The sequence below is a fragment of the Hyperolius riggenbachi genome, chromosome 3 (genome assembly GCF_040937935.1).
Source record: "Hyperolius riggenbachi isolate aHypRig1 chromosome 3, aHypRig1.pri, whole genome shotgun sequence".
NCBI classification, from domain to species: domain Eukaryota; kingdom Metazoa; phylum Chordata; class Amphibia; order Anura; family Hyperoliidae; genus Hyperolius; species Hyperolius riggenbachi.
In genome coordinates, this window is record NC_090648.1 from 344,203,602 (window position 1) to 344,225,144 (window position 21,543).

The following is a 21,543-nucleotide window of genomic DNA, read 5'->3' on the forward strand; positions in this document are numbered from 1 at the left end:
GCATAAAACCCACACATTTTATCTCCCGATTTGTTCTGGTTATCACTAGAGTTGGGCCGAACCTCCGATTTTAGGTTCGCGAACCTGGTTCGCGAACTTCCGCGGAAGGTTCGGTTCGCGTTAAAGTTCGCGAACCGCAATAGACTTCAATGGGGATGCGAACTTTGAAAAAAAAAATAATTATGCTGGCCACAAAAGTGATGGAAAAGATGTTTCAAGGGGTCTAACACCTGGAGGGGGGCATGGCGGAGTGGGATACATGCCAAAAGTCCCCGGGAAAAATCTGGATTTGACGCAAAGCAGCGTTTTAAGGGCAGAAATCACATTGAATGCTAAATGACAGGCCTAAAGTGCTTTCAAACATCTTGCATGTGTATACATCAATCAGGTAGTGTAATTAAGGTACTGCTTCACACTGACACACCAAACTCACCGTGTAACGCACCGCAAACAGCTGTTTGTGTAGTGACGGCCGTGCTGGACTGCTGCGCACCATGGCGAGAGTGCAGGTTTTGGTGGCTTTACAGCCCATATGGTCGCCTGGCTGATGTAGCTGAATGACAGAACAGTAACTGTCCAGCTGATCAAATTTGGTCTGACCACAATGAGGCAACGACCTTATTATCGTGGGTGTGCCCCCCGAGACACTCATCTAGGCGCCGGTCATTGCTTCATTGTGATACGCAAGCCCCTTCACCACGGCAAGGTAATGATCACGAAGGGGAATGGGCGCATGTACATGCCTTTTCTTTTGTTGTTGCAGCTGCCCGCAGTGCAGCCAGAAAAATTAGGCAGTCATGTACACGCACCAGAAAAATTATTACAGCAAAATTCAGCAATCCGCCTGGAGTCCCGGACCCTGTTGGTGGTGGCGGAGAAGGTAGTCAAGCGGCCTGCAGGCAGACATGCTGTGTGGAGGGACTGGGAGCGACTTAGTCTTCTTGGGGCAGGCCAGGCAGCCAGTCACACGGCGTGCAGGCAGAGATGCTGTGTGTGCGGGGACTGACTTAGTCTTGGGGCGGGCAGCAGCCCTCCGGGATCCATGCCTCATTCATTTTGATAAAGGTGAGGTACTTAACACTTTTGTGACTTAGGCGACTTCTCTTCTCTGTGACAATGCCTCCAGCTGCGCTGAAGGTCCTTTCTGACAGGACGCTTGCGGCAGGGCAGGAGAGAAGTTGGATGGCAAATTGGGACAGCTCTGGCCACAGGTCAAGCCTGCGCACCCAGTAGTTCAAGGGTTCCTCATCGCTGTTCACAGCAGTGTCTACATCCACACTTAAGGCCAGGTAGTCGGCTACCTGCCGTTCCAGGCGTTGGTGGAGGGTGGATCCGGAAGGGCTACGGCGAGGCGTTGGACTAAAGAACGTCCGCATGTCCGACATCACCATGAGATCGCTGGAGCGTCCTGTCTTTGACTGCGTGGACACGGGAGGAGGATTAGTGGCAGTGGTACCTTGCTGGCGTTGTGCCGTCGCTAAATACTCAACCACGTCCTGACAATCTTGGGAGGTGATGGGACGTGCCTTCTTCCGAGCACTGTACTGTGGGCCAGGTCCACACGAAATTACATTTACACGACCTCGCGCAGACCTGCCGAGTGGCCTTCCTCTGGCTCTGGCACTACCTCTTCCTCTACCTGTTTTGTCCATATCGGGTATGCACGGAGTGGTATATCACACTGTGTGCACTCACGTAGGTAGGTGGGTTCACTTAACTGCACAGGTATGCGCACTGATGCGGTGGGTTCACTGAACAGGTATGCAGTGGCGGGTCCACTGAACAGAACAGGTATGCAGTGGCAGGTTCACTGAACACAACAGGTATGCAGTGGCGGGTTCACTGAACAGGTATACAGTGGCGGGTCCACTGAACAGAACAGGTATGCAGTGGCGGGTTCACAGAACAGGTATGCTGTGGTGGGTTCACAGCACAGGTATGCAGTGGTGGGTTCAATGAACAGGTATACAGTGGCGGGTCCACTGAACAGAACAGGTATGCAGTGGTGGGTTCACAGCACAGGTATACAGTGGCGGGTCCACTGAACAGAACAGGTATGCAGTGGCAGGTTCACTGAACACAACAGGTATGCAGTGGCGGGTTCACTGAACAGGTATACAGTGGCGGGTCCACTGAACAGAACAGGTATGCAGTGGTGGGTTCACAGCACAGGTATGCAGTGGTGGGTTCACTAAACAGAACAGGTATACAGTGGCAGGTTCACTGAACAGGTATGCAGTGGCGGGTTCACAGAACAGGTATGCTGTGGTGGGTTCACAGCACAGGTATGCAGTGGTGGGTTCAATGAACAGGTATACAGTGGCGGGTCCACTGAACAGAACAGGTATGCAGTGGTGGGTTCACAGCACAGGTATGCAGTGGTGGGTTCACTAAACAGAACAGGTATACAGTGGCGGGTCCACTGAACAGAACAGGTATGCAGTGGTGGGTTCACAGCACAGGTATGCAGTGGTGGGTTCACTAAACAGAACAGGTATACAGTGGCGGGTTCACAGAACAGGTATGCAGTGGCGGGTCCACTGAACAGAACAGGTATGCAGTGGCGGGTTCACTAAACAGAACAGGTATACAGTGGCGGGTTCACAGAACAGGTATGCAGTGGCGGGTCCACTGAACAGAACAGGTGTGCAGTGGCAGGTTCACTGAACACAACAGGTATGCAGTGGCGGGTTCGCTGAACAGGTATACAGTGGCGGGTCCACTGAACAGAACAGGTATGCAGTGGCGGGTTCACTAAACAGAACAGGTATACAGTGGCGGGTTCACAGAACAGGTATGCAGTGGCGGGTCCACTGAACACAACAGGTATGCAGTGGCGGGTTCACTGAACAGGTATACAGTGGCGGGTTCACTGAACAGGTATACAGTGGCGGGTCCACTGAACAGAACAGGTATGCAGTGGCGGGTTCACTAAACAGAACAAGTATGCAGTGGTGGGTTCACAGAACAGGTATGCAGTGGTGGGTTCACAGCACAGGTATGCAGTGGTGGGTTCAATGAACAGGTATACAGTGGCGGGTCCACTGAACAGAACAGGTATGCAGTGGTGGGTTCACAGCACAGGTATACAGTGGTGGGTCCACTGAACAGAACAGGTATGCAGTGGCGGGTTCACTGTACAGAACAGGTATACAGTGGCGGGTTCACTGAACAGGTATGCAGTGGTGGGTTCACAGAACAGGTATGCAGTGGTGGGTTCACAGAACAGGTATGCAGTGGTGGGTTCACAGCACAGGTATGCAGTGGTGGGTTCAATGAACAGGTATACAGTGGCGGGTCCACTGAACAGAACAGGTATGCAGTGGTGGGTTCACAGCACAGGTATGCAGTGGTGGGTTCACAGCACAGGTATGCAGTGGTGGGTTCACAGCACAGGTATGCAGTGGTGGGTTCACAGCACAGGTATGCAGTGGTGGGTTCACAGCACAGGTATGCAGTGGTGGGTTCACAGCACAGGTATGCAGTGGTGGGTTCACAGCACAGGTATGCAGTGGTGGGTTCACAGCACAGGTATGCAGCCAGACAGGAACAAGTTAAGCCTAACTAATCTTTCCCTGAGAGACAGTCTGCAGCAGCTCGCCCTACTCTCACTAACGCAGGCAGCACACGAGTGACCGTAATGGCCGCCGCTGCCTGCCTTATATAAGGGGGGGTGGGGCTCCAGGGGCTAGTGTAGCCTAATTGGCTACACTGGGCCTGCTGACTGTGATGTAGAGGGTCAAAGTTGACCCTCCATGTGCATTATGGGGCGAACCGAACTTCCGCAAAGGTTCGCCTGCGGAACGCGAACCACGGAAGTTCGCATGGAACCGTTCGCAGGCGAACCGTTCGGCCCAACTCTAGTTATCACAAGATTTTAATTATGTCCCTAGTACAAAGTATGGTGACAATATACTATTTGGTGATTTTTTTTTACTATTTTCACATGCATGGTAATGCACGTGCACGCGCGGGGACGTGCACGCGCACAGCGGCAGCAGCACTGTCAGACTTATAAAAACGTCCTGGAGCTATTAAGAGGCTCTAGCGGGACGTTTTTATAAGTCAGGTTGTCATTAAGTGGTTAAACGGACTGTGAAGCAGACCTCAGAGTGTGGATGTATATATTGCTAAATCATGCAATGATATCGTGCGTAATGCATATGTACATCATACACAACAGGTGCAAACACAGCGAAGGTGAAAATAAACTAATAAGATAAACAATTGTAGCTATCATCCTACTCCTAAATACTTATTTTCTGTGTATCAGCTAAGAAAAGAATGTTTAATGTTGTATTGTCTCATATGATGACAGTCTTTCAGTGTCCCAGAAGCTAAAATATATGAACGATTGTCCTTTTTCATCTACTTCCTGCTCTCTAGAAGCAGTTTTTTGCCAGGAAAGTGTTATATATGCTGTAATGCCTTATCAGTGAAGGTTATGCTGTAGTCTGACGTAGTCCCAACTGTACATACACGTGTATCATGCATCATGCCTGATCTAACCTGGCATCAGGTGGGCTGAGTACTGAAAATGACAGTTTTGTCAGGAGGGGAGGTTTTCTGTGTACTGACCCTACTGCTGCACAGACCAGAGGGCAAGACTTTTTCAAGTAAATGTGCTGTTATCCTTTAATGATACTTTTTGCTTTCTATAGTCAAAGGAGCTGAAGAATATTACCCATTCTAGCATCACTGAGCAGTTGAAACAATTTGAGTCGGTGTTTATCAGAGCTCCACCTAGGCGTGTTTACTGCTGACCTGAACAAAGTGAAGTCTGCTGAAAGCTGGCAGTTATTAGACTATAAATACAGTGAGCAGATTTCTCTGTGACACCACTTCAGAAGCGTGCTGCGGAAAAGGTCTGCCGCTACCAGGCGGCTGCTGTGTTCTAAGTTCATCCCAATTAGAAGACAAAGCCTTCACAGAACTGTACAAAATCAATTGTAGCGGAATAAATTCTCTGCACCACGCAGGTGTTGCCGTGTCGCACAGCTTCATTTTATTGTGAAACATCTGGTAAAATTTAAATAATGTCAGTGGAATGGAAACTGGGAGCAGGACAATAGCCACCCGCTTTGAAAATAAACGGTCTTTTCTTGCAGCCGTTCTTAATTCCCTTTTAAAGCCCAGGTTTTATGTCTCGGCATGGGGGCATTTCTGCTGCCATAATCTTCCATTTTCAATAACCAATTTGTTCTTTCTGCTTGAATAATAGAATGTGTATTTAAAGGATAATGTCAGCGGAATAGGTACAAAGCTATTTCGAGGAAATGGGAAAACAAGACGAAGGATTCTGAAAGTGACGTTCAGATTAAACTCTTTTTTTCGTCTAATTCTATTTTACTTCATTAACTTCATTATCCTTGATGACTTGTCTGAATGCGCTTAAACTTTTTGAGATGATCATAATTGCATAGTTAAGTGCACTTCACAGCTGATTAACAAACTGGCAATGTACAATTATTTTGTTGGAGACATGAAGACTGGAACTATTAGGAGCCTATACAAAATTCACAGTCCCCATTGTAATACAGTAAGCGGCTTCTTCTGGAGGAGAGGAGCATTTGGGCTTTATGTACTAACAGGATGTCTGAGGAGCTATGTACTATGGCTCAGCGCAGCTTTGTCAATGCACATTGGCTCCTTATTTGTTTCTGTTGGGTGTTGCCTTTGTCAGAATGGAAGGGAGGAGGCACCCCTAAAGTATGAAACTATCAAACACAGTTTACAATGGTAAGGAAGAAACTGTAACCAAGGATTGAACTTCTTCCCAGTAGCTGATACCCCTTTTCTCATGAGAAATCTTTACGTTTTCTGGAATAGCTCATCAGGGGGTTTGTATGGCTGGTATTGTGGTGAAACCCCTCCCACGGTATGATGTCAGGACCTAGGTCCTGACATCTAACTGTGGGAGCCTTGTTGCATTATGGCAGTAACGGGTGTTTCCAACTGCCCAGCAACCAGTATCTCCCTCTGTGCTTATGTATATCTGTAAAACAACCACCTTTTAGCCTATCGCATTGTTAGGGGGTGTGGTTATAAATAATGGCAGTTAGTGTTGTCTGTTTTTCATGTCTGCCAGTAGTAAAGATGATTACATGCAGGCTGATTGTGGATCAAACAACATGAAAAGATTACATGGCAAATATCAGTCATTTCTTGATCTCTCATCTATCTTTTAACTTCTCACTTTGCAATGTATTGATTTATTTTTTCCCCCTTTTGGTTAAAGTTTCACTTTAACTCAAAGATGTACTGAAAAACTCAGTGAAACGGTGAAATACATTTAAGATTACGCATTTCACGGGTTTAACCTACTTCTTCAGGTCAAATACAGTATCTGAGGAGTATGCTGTAGTGTAATATAGGAATAGTCACTACTCATAGGTATATGCAAGGTGACACTCTATCTATAAACCATGTAAACCAATTTAAACATGACCTGTAATTATTGGGCTAGCATTATATTTCTCAGGGGTCAATAAAAGACTTTTCCGGTTGTCCGGTTTGCTATAATATGTAGCGTTTTACAAATTATTGCAAAGCAAATGATAATTTGATCCCATATACAGAGGAGTTTTAGGAAAGTTCCGTGCATGTATTTAAAATGACACCATAAGTGTTAAATTGCACATAACATTATGGCAGCCCAGTAGGTCATCTGGGAAGTACTTGGAAACAAATGTAAACTGGTATGAAGTTTGCATGTTGTACAACCACTGGCACTGTCTTAGTGCTGTAAGATGGAGAACTGTTCAACTCCAGTAGGTTCCAAATGTTAGCTGGATTTCCGGATATCAAAGACTAGTCACTCCACCATGTAATAGACCAGTCTCAGCAGCAGCACAGATGTGTACATGTAAGGTTCATTTTTCATTGGTTATATACACATTGCTGTAAAACAGGACTCCGTCAGTCATTGCTTTAGTATTTCCCGCCTGATCCCCATTCTATTTTGCAGCAGCCTTCAGCTCTCCAATCCATCCTCTATCCACCCTCCGCTCTCTCCGTGGACACTTTTGTGAGCACTGCAGCTCTGGGGATGCACTGTAGGGGACATCAAGAAATGGAGACACATTTCTGGGGCACTTGAAAGCTGAAACACAATACAGGTAGTCCCCGGTTAACCAACGAGATATGGACTGTAGGTCCATTTTTTTTTAAAGAGAATTTTTATTGAAATTTTAAACCATAACAAAAACAAAGAAATCCAGCAGCAGTAATCACAGAAATGATAAGTCAATGCTAGTAAGTAAACTCGTAATTGTACATATTAATGAATAAAAGTAGTCATATATGTGACCCATAATTACATTAATATCAAAGATTAAGTGGATCAAATCCATTGTAGATCCTGTACAGCTACTGCGATATCCAGGTTGGGGATTGCGGTTTCTGTGGCATTCACCCATTTATGCCAGATTTTATCACATTTTTTGAACTGATTGCGTATATGATGGCAGGGCTGCATTATCAAGTTTTTTACAATCTCTAAGTGCAGGAACTGTATGCAGTTTCCATCTAAAGCTGGCCACTAACGGTCCGATTTCTAGCGAAAAATCGTTCGAGCGATCAGAAATTCTGATCGGATTGGTTGTAAATAATCTCCATTGGTGGACACAATCGATTATGAACGAGTGAAAAAAATGTCGCCCGAATGAATTTTCGTCGAACGAAAATTTGGATTTTCTTGGTGGTCGTGATAGATAGGAAGCAATGATTGGTTAGTTGATGGTGTAGTGAACGATTTTTCGTCCGATCAGAATTTCTGATCGATCGAACGATTTTTGGCTAGAAATTGGACCATTAGTGGCCAGCTTTAGGGTAATGGATTGCCTTGCGTAATGTAGGAGATTTCGAATCTGCGTTATTTTACTTGCACTACAGGCTATATCTCCCACAATTCCCAACATGCATAGCTTTAGATCCATATATACCGGCAGCTGTAGAGTGTCTCTTAAAAAAGGTATTACTGATTTCCAGTACTCATTGACTAGTGGACAATCCCATACACAATGGATAAAATCAGCGTTAGGTGCATTACACTTAAAACAGTGACCAGTATATGTTGAACCCAAGTTTGCTAATTTCATAGGAGTAAAATATGCTTGATGGCACCATTTTACATTTATTAGTTTGTCATGGGAGGCTATAATGGCTTTATTAAAGAATTCTGTATATTCAGACCAGTCCTCCTGTGTAATATCTGAATTGATTGCCATCCATCTATTTCTAGAAGACTGAATTTTCTTAGCATTACCATGCGTCATTAAAAATTATATAGATTAGAAATTTGTTTTCATTTATCGCTTTTAAGAAGCATTTTTTCCAATTCTGATGGGGTAAGAGATACGTTAGTTACGCATAGCTGTGTCTGGAGGGCATGCCATATCTGAAAATACCTGAATAGTATGTGCCTAGGTAGGCTGAACTCTTCTCGTAATGTGAAAAAATCTTTAAATGTTCCGTTCACGTATAATTGGGACAGCTATTTGATATCGTGGGCATGCCAAAAGGGTATATCTGGGATCGACTGAAGTTCGGGTAAATTAGGATTACCCCAGAGAGGAGAATTCTGAGAAACACATCTGCTAGGTTCACCAAGCAACTTCCTTGCCCTTTTGTATGTTTTAATGGTGGTGTGAATGAGAGTGGCTCCCCTAAGCCCAGAGGCTACTTTATATCTGTAGATTGCTCCACATAGCGATTAATAAGAACCAGCGATATCTGCCTCTGTTGCTAAACTAGAGTTCGATCTGTCACCAACCAGCTTTATATGGGGGTCAGCTGCGCTGCCAGGTGATATTTAAAAAAGTTGGGTAGAGCCAGACTATTAAAGGGAGTAGGCAGTTGAAGAGTGGATAATGAAATGCGAGGTGAAGAGCCTGACCAGATGAAAGAGATTACCATGGAGTCAATTCGTTTAAAGAGGGATTGTTGAATCCAGATAGGAGACATTTGCATAACATATAACAATTTAGGGGCTATAACTATCTTAATAATGCATATCCTACCACATATATTTAAAGGTAAGGAAGACCATTTTTTTTAGCTTCAGTTCTACCTGTTCTAGTAACGGTACATGGTTTGTTTCTATGAAGGATTTTACGGGCTGATTTATCCAGATTCCTAGATATTTAATTTTTTCATTATTTGTAGTTGTGAATGTTTAGTGATTATCTGGTGGTCAAAGGAGTCCAGAGGGAACAAAACTGATTTAGTCCAGTTAATAGAGAGACCTGAGATTTTATAGAATGTTTCGTATACTGACAGCACAGCGTCGAGAGAGGGGCCCAGATCTGCCAAGTAAACTAACATGTCGTCCGCGTATAGGGAGATGCGTTCCTCGAACTTGTTTATTTTGAGGCCTTGGATTGTAGGTCCATTCTTAACCTGAATCTGTTCGTAAGTCAGAACACTGTGCCATCTCTGTCCCCTGTGCCTCCATTGTCCCCCTCTGTGTCACATCTGCCCACTGTACCTGCTTATACAAGTTTAAAAGCCATTTTTCCTTTGAATTTTTAAAATAGATTTTCTCAAAAACTACAAGTCCAATTTGAAAAAGAAAATTGACTTGTTCCCGCAGAGTCGCAGAATCCATGCTGTTCGCACCGGCGGGTCGTTCCTAAGTCGGGGACTACCTGTACAGAGAATTTAGTAAAACGGCATACACTATTGGGAGCACTGGAAAGCTGGAGACACACTATGGGGTGCAATACAGGTGTGACCCTGGTACTTTCACAAACTCTGTCCTGTGTAACCAAGTTTCCAAGTTCACTTTCCCCTTGTTGTTGTTTTTTTTGGGGGGGTGGGGGGAGGCAGGGGATCACTCTAACAAAAAAATTCAGCCTTCCGCACTATGTTGAATGGCACTGCTTTACAACAAAAGCTTGTGCCTTCCTACCCACTTTTTTTTATTACGTTTTTCGTTGTTTTACAATGTATACCTAAATAGATTCTTGCTTTTATTTTTTTATTTTTTTTAATAGGTTTTTGATTTATCTACTAGCAAATTTACTAAACGCCTCCAGGGCCACAGTAGAACTGTAGACCACTGCCAGTTCACATCAGATGGAAAAAGGATTATATCAAGTTCAGATGACTCTACACTTAGGGTGAGTGTTCAGTGTTCAAACCACATTTTATTTATTCTTAATGAGAATTAATGAAGTAGCATGGAAAATTTGATCTGATTTATTTGTAAGCCTCTGATTGTCTGATTATGATGAGGAAGTTAGAAATGATCACAACCAGCTTATCAGAGATTTAAAGTGAGCCTGAAATTACTTGAGACATGAAATAAACATATATGCATGATACTAGCCCCACTAAGAAATTATGTGAAGTCCCTTTCTTTTTTTTCCAGTACAGGAAGAGTTAAATTACTTGAGATGTTATCTATGCAAAAGAGCTTTTCTGAGCTTGCCAACAGCTTGTCGAAGTCGCTCCCGTTTTTTGTAGAGCAAATAGAAGCCTCTTACTACTGTACAAGATACCATATATACTCGCGTATAAGCCACGTTTTTGAGGCCAAAAAAGAAAAAAGTGGCCCAAAAATGGGGGTCTCGGCTTATACTTAAGTCATTATCATTATTGATTCCCACAAGGGCACCCCACCACAATATAAAAAAAGAAAAGGATGCGCACTGATGGCCACGTGCCCCCCTGCCATGTGCAGACTGCTGCATGTGCATTTGGTGGCAGTGTTATTCACCCCCATCCCAAGCCGCCAGATCGGAATGTAAGTCAGGCCATTGACCCCTGGCATATGCAGAAAAGAGCTATGCACTGATGGCTGCGTTCTCCTTGACTGCAGATCAAGTAAACTAACTGAATCTCATCTATCATGCTTCATCCTAATGGGATCCTGGCCTGTCTCCTCAGCTTCTGTGGACAACAATTCTGCTTGTGGCACTCTACAACAGCAACACTAGGCCACTTTTTTTCTGGCCGGCTGGTACCAGTACCTGTTTATTCTGGCTCAGAGGCTGCTCTTTTGAAATCTAGCACCTGATCAAGGAGCAGTCCCTGGAGAGATACGTAGAGGGTGCACTTCTCTTGCGTAGACTGGCCACGACTGGCTGAAGTTACGGGACCCGATACTTGAGCAGGAGAAGGCTGAGGACAGCGGCGTGCGGATGGGGCTGGAGGAAGCCCCACGTGTGTATAAAACTTTTACTACTCAGCTCAGGTTTCCTTTAAGACTACCACAGGCTGCTGCATCTGCACTACACTGTGATAAGTGTAATCTCACCACAATTCATCTCAGAACTCCTAACACAGACTGCAGAATTGCACAACTGCAGAATAGGGTGTCTTAATTATGGGAGCATTTATGGGTTTCAGATCAATAATTTTACTGACATTTACTTAATTTTTGGGCTTATACTCGAGTTGGTCATGATCCCAGGTTTTAGTTTTTTTAGTTAAAAGTTGGGGGGTCAGCCTATACTCGGGTTGGCTTATACTCAAGTATATAGGTTAATCCCTTGTTGCTGTGGACTAGACTTAACTGTATATTTTTAATAACAATGTGTTATTTGTTAGGTTTGGGATTGGACGTCTGACAATAGCTTTGTATTACAAGGACACAAAGAACCTGTGAAAAGTTTTAGGATTTTAAAAGATTCAAAACTCCTATCCTGGTCATTTGATGGAACAGTGAGGGTAAGAAATCAATTCTGAGTTCACTCAATGCTGACAAATACACTTTTGCCTTTTAAACTGGAGTGTGGGCTGACAACACCGCCAGCTGTAAATATTCTAGGTTGAGACGAAAGTTAAAGCAAACGACACCCTTTGAACAAATGTGACAATATCTGCATCTTTAACAAACATGCTTACTTTAGTATATTTCCACTGCTTTTTTCCCCCCAAAAGGTGGTGTTTGCTGCTTGTGTTTTTCCAAATGGAAGTCGCTATCTTACTCGCAAAGTCAGTACTAGATACTGCAACTAGCTATCTACAGAGACACCTCACGCTTTTGCCTGGTTCCATTCTAAAGCTGCAGGTGCCTTCTAACATTAGTGTATGGTGGCTAGGACTGCAAATAATGATGTTAGATAGTATGGTGATCTGGTCCTTGCAACTAAAGATTTTGGCCACCTAGGTAATTTATTAGTGTTTCTTGGGGAAGTGAATTTATTTAAAGGACACCTGAAGTGAGAGGGATATGGAGGCTGCCATATTTGTTTTACCTTTAAAGGGGAACTTCAGCCTAAACAAACATACTGTCCTTAAGTTACGTTCGTTATGTTAATTAAAATAGATAGGTAATATAATCACTTACCCGCCCTGTTTTTAAAAAGATTTCATGGGGCAGCCATCTTTTTGGTTGAAAGGAGGTGACAAGGAGCATGCGACACAGTTCCAATTGTCCTGTGTCCTGATTACCCCTCTCAGCTGCACCCTCTAAAATTCAAATCTCAAATTCAAAATTAAAAAAAAAATAGCAGAACAAGAACAACATCATCAGAAATCCCATCATGCTTTGCACAGCATCAAGGGGAAAATGCCTGGGCAGTTTTCATCTGTGCAGCTAAAAATGAGGCTTGGGTAAGAAAAACAAAGTTCTGATGCTGTGAAACTGTTAAAGAAACGCCAAGCCTTTTCAGTGCTGCTGAGTAGATTTCTAGTCTGGAGATTCACTTTAAACAATGCAAATTCCCTGGCTAGCCTTCTCATCCTCTGCTTCTAATACACTTTTTTTGTTTGTTTTTTTAGCCATAGACCCTAAACAAGCATACAGATCAGATATTTGACTGAAGTCTGACTTGATTTGCCGCATGTTCACTTCAAGTGTGTGATTCAGACACAAATGATGCATGAATGATCAGCAGGATGCCGGGCAACTGTTATTGTGTAAAAGGAAATAAATTTGGCAGCCTCTAGACCCCTCTCACATACCTATAATTAAGCCGCCGGGAGATTTGGGCATGGGGTAAAGCCGAAAAACAGCTCACCCTGCTCCTACAAAAGTTCCAGCGACGTTAATTATTTATCTCCCTCCAGGTCCCCATGGATAGTGGGATAAAGATGTAATTTTGTTGCGAGCTATTGCTGGTGGCCGAATTACACTTTTTAAAAGTAATTAGGGCATCCATATTTTGACGCCACCCGAATTACTGTCAGGTGTCCTTTATCATAGTGGTATAAGGATAGGTCTTACAAGCCCACTTTTTTAATTGAAAAATTTAATCAATGCTCAATTTGAACAAAAGATCAATAATCTCCAATATAATTTGTACATCAGCAGGTTCTTGTATTACAATGGAAGTCTCAGGAACAGAAAGTGAGGGAAGACCTTAATAATGGGGACAGCCTTAAAGAACAAGCAACACCCATGCTAACCTAGAAATAAAAAAACACATATATAAGTAGATAAATACTACTTCTACTTACATAACAGATGTATTGTGCTATCCACATAATGATTCCTGTGAATTTTACAAAGGAAAAGCAGAAAATCCTATTCTAGGCAGTGGCCATCTTGCCAAGCTAATGCTGACGACATATCCTCCCTGACTCTTGTTTTCCCCCCTCCCTTCTCTTGCTCATTGTGTATTCATTAGCTACCCTCCTCCCAGAGTCTTCAGACACTCCCACTGAGGTGTATACTAACAACTGCACTGTGTTTTGTTTTGTTTTTTATTTACACATCCAATCACTGAGTCACCTCAGCCTTGCTTGTAAATACAAGTGATCAGAGGGTGTTTCTGATAAGCAGCAAGGCAGGGAAATAAATGGAAGAGGAGGAATATATTATAGATAAAAAGAACTCCCAGCATTCAACTGTTTGGCACTAGGGCCACTGCTCCTAAATTATGTGATAACTCGAAACCATAACAGCAGAAAAAGTTTTGCAAATTTTGAATGCAGGATTAGCATCTTTATCACTTAATAAACTCAGACCAGTTGCTGATGAAATTTGTTTTTATGGTGACAATACCGCTTTAAAAACCCTATAAAAGTTCTAATCGCTTTTGCCACCGTACAAAACTAAAACACATTTCTCCTGGAGTCGACCATTAAGGACATATATTTAGTTTGGATCTGAAAACCTTATATTGTGTTTATAACTCCAAGGTTTCTTATAATTGCAATATCTGCTATTTTTGTAGTAAACTAGCTGATAACCTGGCGTTGCCCGGGTTTGTATTTGGCTGCTGTTGGCTCTGGCCACTTTTTCTAACCCTAACACAAACAGTCAATGACCAGGTTTGTGAGCTTTGTGGTCCTTGGCATCAGTAATGTGTATTTCCCGATTTGAAATTAAACAAATTTGATTGGCTGTATGTTGCTCCACCCTCTTTTCTGAATTTAAACCCCAGTCACCCAATGACCAACTGTACCGGGTTTGAGGCTTGTACCATTAGCAGTGCAAGAATGGCAGCAATTTAAATATTGCCCTTGAAAAACAATAGGTGAATTTTGATTGGCTTGTAGGCTCCACCCACTTTTCTGAATATGTATCCCAGTCACCCAGTAACCAAGTGTGCAAAGTTTGAGAACCCTGCCATTAACAGTGTAAGAATGGCTGCAGTTTAAATTTTCCCAGGGAAATTTGTATTTAGCTCCACCCACTTTTTGTAACCTTGACACACAGTCACTCGATGACCAAGTTTGTAAGCTTTCAAGTTCCTGGCATCAAAATTGTGTTAATGGAGTCCGTTTATCCAGCAAAGAAATCTGATTGGCTATTTTGGCTCGGTTTCCTATAGTGAATTTGAACCCCACTCACTTAATGACCAACTGTAGCAGGTTTAACCACTTGAGGACCTAGGGCTTTCTACCCCTTAAGGACCGGCCACTTTTTTTCCATTCAGACCACTGCAGCTTTCACGGTTTATTGCTCGCTCATACAACCTACCACCTAAATGAATTTTGGCTCCTTTTCTTGTCACTAATACAGCTTTCTTTTGGGGCTATTTGATTGCTCCTGCGATTTTTACTTTTTATTATATTCATCAAAAAAGACATGAATTTTGGCAAAAAAATGATTTTTTTAACTTTTTGTGCTGACATTTTTCAAATAAAGTAACATTTCTGTATACATGCAGCGCGAAAAATGTGGACAAACATGTTTTTGATAAAAAAAACCCATTCAGTGTATATTTATTGGTTTGGGTAAAAGTTATAGCGTTTACAAACTATGGTGCAAAAAGTGAATTTTCCCATTTTCAAGCATCTCTGACTTTTCTGACCCCCTGTCATGTTTCATGAGGGGCTAGAATTCCAGGATAGTATAAATACCCCCCAAATGACCCCATTTTGGAAAGAAGACATCCCAAAGTATTCACTGAGAGGCATAGTGAGTTCATAGAAGATATTATTTTTTGTCACAAGTAAGCGGAAAATGACACTTTGTGAGAAAAAAAAAAAAAAGTTTCCATTTCTTCTAACTTGCGACAAAAAAAAATGAAATCTGCCACGGACTCACCATGCCCCTCTCTGAATACCTTGAAGGGTCTACTTTCCAAAATGGGATCATTTGTGGGGTGTGTTTACTGTCCTGACATTTTGGGGGGTGCTAAATTGTAAGCACCCCTGTAAAGCCTAAAGGTGCTCATTGGACTTTGGACCCCTTAGCGCAGTTAGGCTGCAAAAAAGTGCCACACGTGTGGTATTGCCATACTCAGGAGAAGTAGTATAATGTGTTTTGGGGTGTATTTTTACACATACCCATGCTGGGTGGGAGAAATATCTCTGTAAATGACAATTTGTTAATTTTTTTTACACACAATTGTCCATTTACAGAGATATTTCTCCCACTCAGCATGGGTATGTGTAAAAATACACCACAAAACACATTATACTACTTCTCCTGAGTACGGCGATACCACATGTGTGGCACTTTTTTGCATCCTAACTGCGCTAAAGGGCCCAAAGTCCAATGAGTACCTTTAGGATTTCACAGGTCATTTTGAGAAATTAGGTTTCAAGACTACTCCTCACGGTTTAGGGCCCCTAAAATGCCAGGGCAGTATAGGAACCCCACAAATGACCCCATTTTAGAAAGAAGACACCCCAAGGTATTCCGTTAGTAGTATGGCGAGTTCATAGAAGATTTTATTTTTTGTCACAAGTTAGCGGAAAATGACACTTTGTGAAAAAACACAATTAAAATCAATTTCCGCTAACTTTTGACAAAAAATAAAAACTTCTATGAACTCACCATACTCCTAACGGAATACCTTGGGGTGTCTTCTTTCTAAAATGGGGTCATTTGTGGGGTTCCTATACTGCCCTGGCATTTTAGGGGCCCTAAACCGTGAGGAGTAGTCTTGAAACGAAATTTCTCAAAATGACCTGTGAAATCCTAAAGGTACTCATTGGACTTTGGGCCCTTTAGCGCAGTTAGGGTGCAAAAAAGTGCCACACATGTGGTATCGCCATACTCGGGAGAAGCAGTACAATGTGTTTTGAGGTGTATTTTTACACATACCCATGCTGGGTGGGAGAAATACCTCTGTAAATGGACAATTGTGTGTAAAAAAATCAAAAGATTGTCATTTACAGAGGTATTTCTCCCACCCAGCATGGGTATGTGTAAAAATACACCCCAAAACACATTGTACTACTTCTCCCGAGTACGGCGATACCACATGTGTGGCACTTTTTTGCACCCTAACTGCACTAAGGGGCATAAAGTCCAATGAGTACCTTTAGGATTTCACAGGTCATTTTTGTTTCAAGACTACTCCTCACGGTTTAGGGCCCCTAAAATGCCAGGGCAGTATAGGAACCCCACTAATGACCCCATTTTAGAAAGAAGACACCCCAAGGTATTCCGTTAGGAGTATGGTGAGTTCATAGAAGTTTTTATTTTTTTGTCACAAGTTAGCGGAAATTGATTTTAATAGTTTTTTTTCACAAAGTGTCATTTTCCGCTAACTTGTGACAAAAAATAAAATCTTCTATGAACTCACCATACTCCGTACGGAATACCTTTGGGTGTCTTCTTTCTAGAATGGGGTCATTTGTGGGGTTCCTATACTGCCCTGGCATTTTAGGGGCCCTAAACCGTGAGGAGTAGTCTTGAAACCAAATGTCGCAAAATGACCTGTGAAATCCTAAAGGTACTCATTGGACTTTGGGCCCCTTAGCGTACTTAGGGTGTAAAAAAGTGCCACACATGTGGTACCGCTGTACTCAGGAGAAGTAGTATAATGCGTTTTGGGGTGTATTTTTACACATACCCATGCTAAGTGGGAGAAATATCTCTGTAAATGACAATTGTTTGATTTTTTTACACACAATTGTCCATTTACATAGAAATTTCTCCCACCCAGCATGGGTATGTGTAAAAATACACCCCAAAACACATTATACTACTTTTCCTGAGTACGGCGGTACCACATGTGTGACACTTTTTTGCAGCCTAGGTGCGCTAAGGGGCCCAACGTCCTATTCACAGGTCATTTTGAAGCATTTGTTTTCTAGACTACTCCTCGCGGTTTAGGGCCCCTAAAATGCCAGGGCAGTATAGGAACCCCACAAGTGACCCCATTTTAGAAAGAAGACACCCCAAGGTATTCCGTTAGGTGTATGGCAAGTTCATAGAAGATTTTATTTTTTGTCACAAGTTAGTGAAAAATGACACTTTGTGAAAAAAAAACCAATAAAAATTATTTTCCGCTAACTTTTGACAAAAAATAAAATCTTCTATGAACTCGTCATACACCTAACATAATACCTTGGGGTGTCTTTTTTTTCTAAAATGGGGTCACTTGTGGGGTTCCTATACCGCCCTGGCATTTTACAGGCCCAAAACCGTGAGTAGTCTGGAAACCAAATGTCTCAAAATGACTGTTCAGGAGTATAAGCATCTGCAAATTTTGATGACAGGTGGTCTATGAGGGGGTGAATTTTGTGGAACCGGTCATAAGCAGGGTGGCCTTTTAGATGACAGGTTGTATTGGGCCTGATCTGATGGATAGGAGTGCTAGGGGGGTGACAGGAGGTGATTGATGGGTGTCTCAGGGGGTGGTTAGAGGGGAAAATAGATGCAATCAATGCACTGGGGAGGTGATCGGAAGGGGGTCTGAGGGTTTGGCCGAGTGATCAGGAGCCCACACGGGGCAAATTGGGGCCTGATCTGATGGGTAGGTGTGCTAGGGGGTGACAGGAGGTGATTGATGGGTGTCTCAAGGTGTGATTAGAGGGGAGAATAGATGCAAGCAATGCACTGGCGAGGTGATCAGGGCTGGGGTCTGAGGGCATTCTGAGGGTGTGGGCGGGTGATTGAGTGCCCTAGGGGCAGATAGGGGTCTAATCTGATAGGTAGCAGTGACAGGGGGTGATTGATGGGTAATTAGTGGGTGTTTAGGGTAGAGAATAGATGGAAACACTGCGCTTGGGTGGTGATCTGTTGTCGGATCTGCGGGCGATCTATTGGTGTGGGTGGGTGATCAGTTTGCCCGCAAGGGGCAGGTTAGGGGCTGATTGATGGGTGTCAGTGACAGCGGGTGATTGATGGGTGTCAGTGACAGGGGGTGATTGATGGGTGATTGACAGGTAATCAGTGGGTTATTACAGGGGAGAACAGATGTAAATATTGCACTGGCGAATTGATAAGGGGGGGGGTCTGAGGGCAATCTGAGATTGTAGGCGGGCGATTGGGTGCCCACAAGGGGCAGATTAGGGTCTGATCTGATGTAACAGTGACAGGTGGTGATAGGGGGTGATTGATGGGTGATTGATGGGTAATTAGTGGGTGTTTAGAGGAGAGAATAGATGGAAACACTGCGCTTGGGTGGTGATCTGATGTCGGATCTGCGGGCGATCTATTGGTGTGGGTGGGTGATCAGTTTGCCCGCAAGGGGCAGGTTAGGGGCTGATTGTTGGGTGGCAGTGACAGGGGGTGATTGATGGGTGATAGGTGATTGGCAGGTGATTGACAGGTGATCAGTGGGTTATTACAGGGAAGGACAGATGTAATTAATGCACTGGCGAATTGATAAGGGGGGGGGGGGGTCAGAGGGCAATCTGAGCGTGTGGGCGGGTGATTGGGTGCCCGCAAGGGGCAGATTAGGGTCTGATCTGATAGGTAAAAGTGACAGGTGGTGATAGGGGGTGATTGATGGGTGATTGATGGGTAATTAGTGGGTGTTTAGAGAAGATAACAGATGTAAACGATACATTTGGGAGGTAATCTGACGGCGGGTTTGCGGGCGATCTAATGGTGTGGGTGGGTGATCAGATTGCCCGCAAGGGGCAGGTTAGGGGCTGATTGATGGGTGGCAGTGACAGGGGGTGACAGGGGGTGATTGATGGGTGATAGGTGATTGGCAGGTGATTGACAGGTGATCAGTGGGTTATTACAGGGAAGAACAGATGTAATTAATGCACTGGCGAATTGATAAGGGGGGGTCTGAGGGCAATCTGAGCGTGTAGGCAGGTGATTGGGTGCCCGCAAGGGGCAGATTAGGGTCTGATCTGATAGGTAACAGTGACAGGTGGTGATAGGGGGTGATTGATGGGTAATTAGTGGGTGTTTAGAGGAGAGAATAGATGTAAACAATGGATTTGGGAGGTGATCTGATGTCGGATCTGTGGGCGATCTATTGGTGTGGGGGGGTGATCAGATTGCCCGCAAGGGGCAGGTTAGGGGCTGATTGATGGGTGGCAGTGACAGGGGGTGATTGACGGGTGATTGACGGGTGATTGACGGGTGATTGACGGGTGATTGACGGGTGATTGACGGGTGATTGACGGGTGATTGACGGGTGATTGACAGGTGATTGACAGGTGATTGACAGGTGATCAGGGGGATAGATGCATACAGTAAACAGGGGGGGGGTGGTCTGGGGGGGGGTCTGGGGAGAATCTGAGGGGTGGGGGGTGATCAGGAGGGGGCAGGGAGCAGGGGGGGGGGATAAAAAAAAAATAGCGTTGACAGATAGTGACAGGGAGTGATTGATGGGTGATTAGGGGGGTGATTGGGTGCAAACAGGGGTCTGGGGGGTGGGCAGGGGGGGGGTCTGATGGGTGCTGTGGGCGATCTGGGGCAGGGGAGGGAGAAATCAGTGTGCTTGGGTGCAGACTAGGGTGGCTGCAGCCTGCCCTGGTGGTCCCTCGGACACTGGGACCACCAGGGCAGGAGGCAGCCTGTATAATACACTTTGTAAACATTACAAAGTGTATTATACACTTTGTATGCGGCGATCGCGGGGTTAACATCCCGCCGGCGCTTCCGTATAGCCGGCGGGATGTTGCGGCGAGCGAGCGGTGACAGGCGCCGGCGGAGGATCGCGTCACGGATGACGCGATCGCTCCGCCCATGCCCTTAAATGGACCGCCGCCTCTGTGGGTGAGGCCGTCCTGAAGGGCTCCACTTCCCCGCCGCCCCTGTGTAGTGGGCGGTCGGGAAGTGGTTAAGGCCTCTGCCATTAACAGTGTAAGAATGGCAGCAATGTAAATATTCCCCTTAAAGGGAAGGTTCAGGGAGTCTCCCAAAAAAATAAAAATTCAAATCCACTTACCTGGGGCTTCCTCCAGCCCGTGGCAGGCAGGACGTGCCCTTGGCTCCGCAGGCTCCCGGTGGCTGACCTGGCCAGGCCGGCTGCCAGGTCGGGCTTCTTCTGTGCTCCAATCTGCGTGTCACTGGTGCGCGCTGACGTCATCGGATGTCCTCTGGGCTGTACTGCGCAGGCTCAGTAGTTCTGAGTTCCAGTGACACGCAGATTGGAGCGCAGAAGAAGCCCGACCTGGCAGCCGGCCTTCCCTTTAACCACTTGAGGACCGCCCCCAGCCGATGGGCGGCGGCAAAGTCCGGGCCCAAACGACCGCAATACGCCCATCGGCGGGGGCGGCTGCGGGAGTGGCTATGCGGCGATCGCGTCATTCGTGACGCGATCAGCCGCCGGGGACTGGCTCCGCCCACCGCTCGTAGTAACCCGCCGGCCGTTCGGAAGCGCCGGCGGGTTACTACCACCCGGATCGCCGCTGCACATATGTATAATAGGCTTTGTAATGTATACAAAGCCTATTATACTGGCTGCCTCCTGCCCTGGTGGTCCCAGTGTCCGAGGGACCACCAGGGCAGGCTGCAGCCACCCTAGTCTGCACCCAAGCACACTGATTTCCCCCCCCCCCCTGCCCCCTGATCGCCCACAGCACCCCTCAGACCCCCCCCTGCCCACCCCCCAGACCACTGTTTGCACCCAGTCACCCCCCTAATCACCCATCAATCACTCCCTGTCACTATCTGTCAACGCTATTTTTTTTTTATCCCCCCCCCCTGCCCACTGCCCCCTCCTGATCACCCCCCACCCCTCAGATTCTCCCCAGACCCCCCCCCCCCCCCCCCGTGTACTATATGCATCTATCCCCCTGATCACCTGTCAATCACCTGTCAATCACCTGTCAATCACCTGTCAATCACCCGTCAATCACCCGTCAATCACCCCCTGTCACTGCCACCCATCAATCAGCCCCTAACCTGCCCCTTGCGGGCAATCTGATCACCCCCCCACACCAATAGATCGCCCGCAGATCCGACATCAGATCACCTCCCAAATCCATTGTTTACATCTA

The 21,543-nt window shown here is 45.1% G+C and overlaps 1 protein-coding gene across 6 annotated transcripts in view; it reads left to right on the forward strand.

Annotated features, from left to right (window-relative positions):
* APAF1 (apoptotic peptidase activating factor 1) overlaps positions 1-21,543 on the forward strand; it is a 182,981-nt gene that overhangs the window by 112,886 nt on the left and 48,552 nt on the right. For all 6 annotated transcript variants that reach the window (XM_068276989.1, XM_068276987.1, XM_068276986.1 and 3 more), the window contains 2 exons: positions 9,996-10,121; positions 11,554-11,673. In XM_068276989.1, the coding sequence (XP_068133090.1) occupies positions 9,996-10,121; positions 11,554-11,673 (246 nt within the window). The remainder of the gene's footprint in view (positions 1-9,995; positions 10,122-11,553; positions 11,674-21,543) is intronic.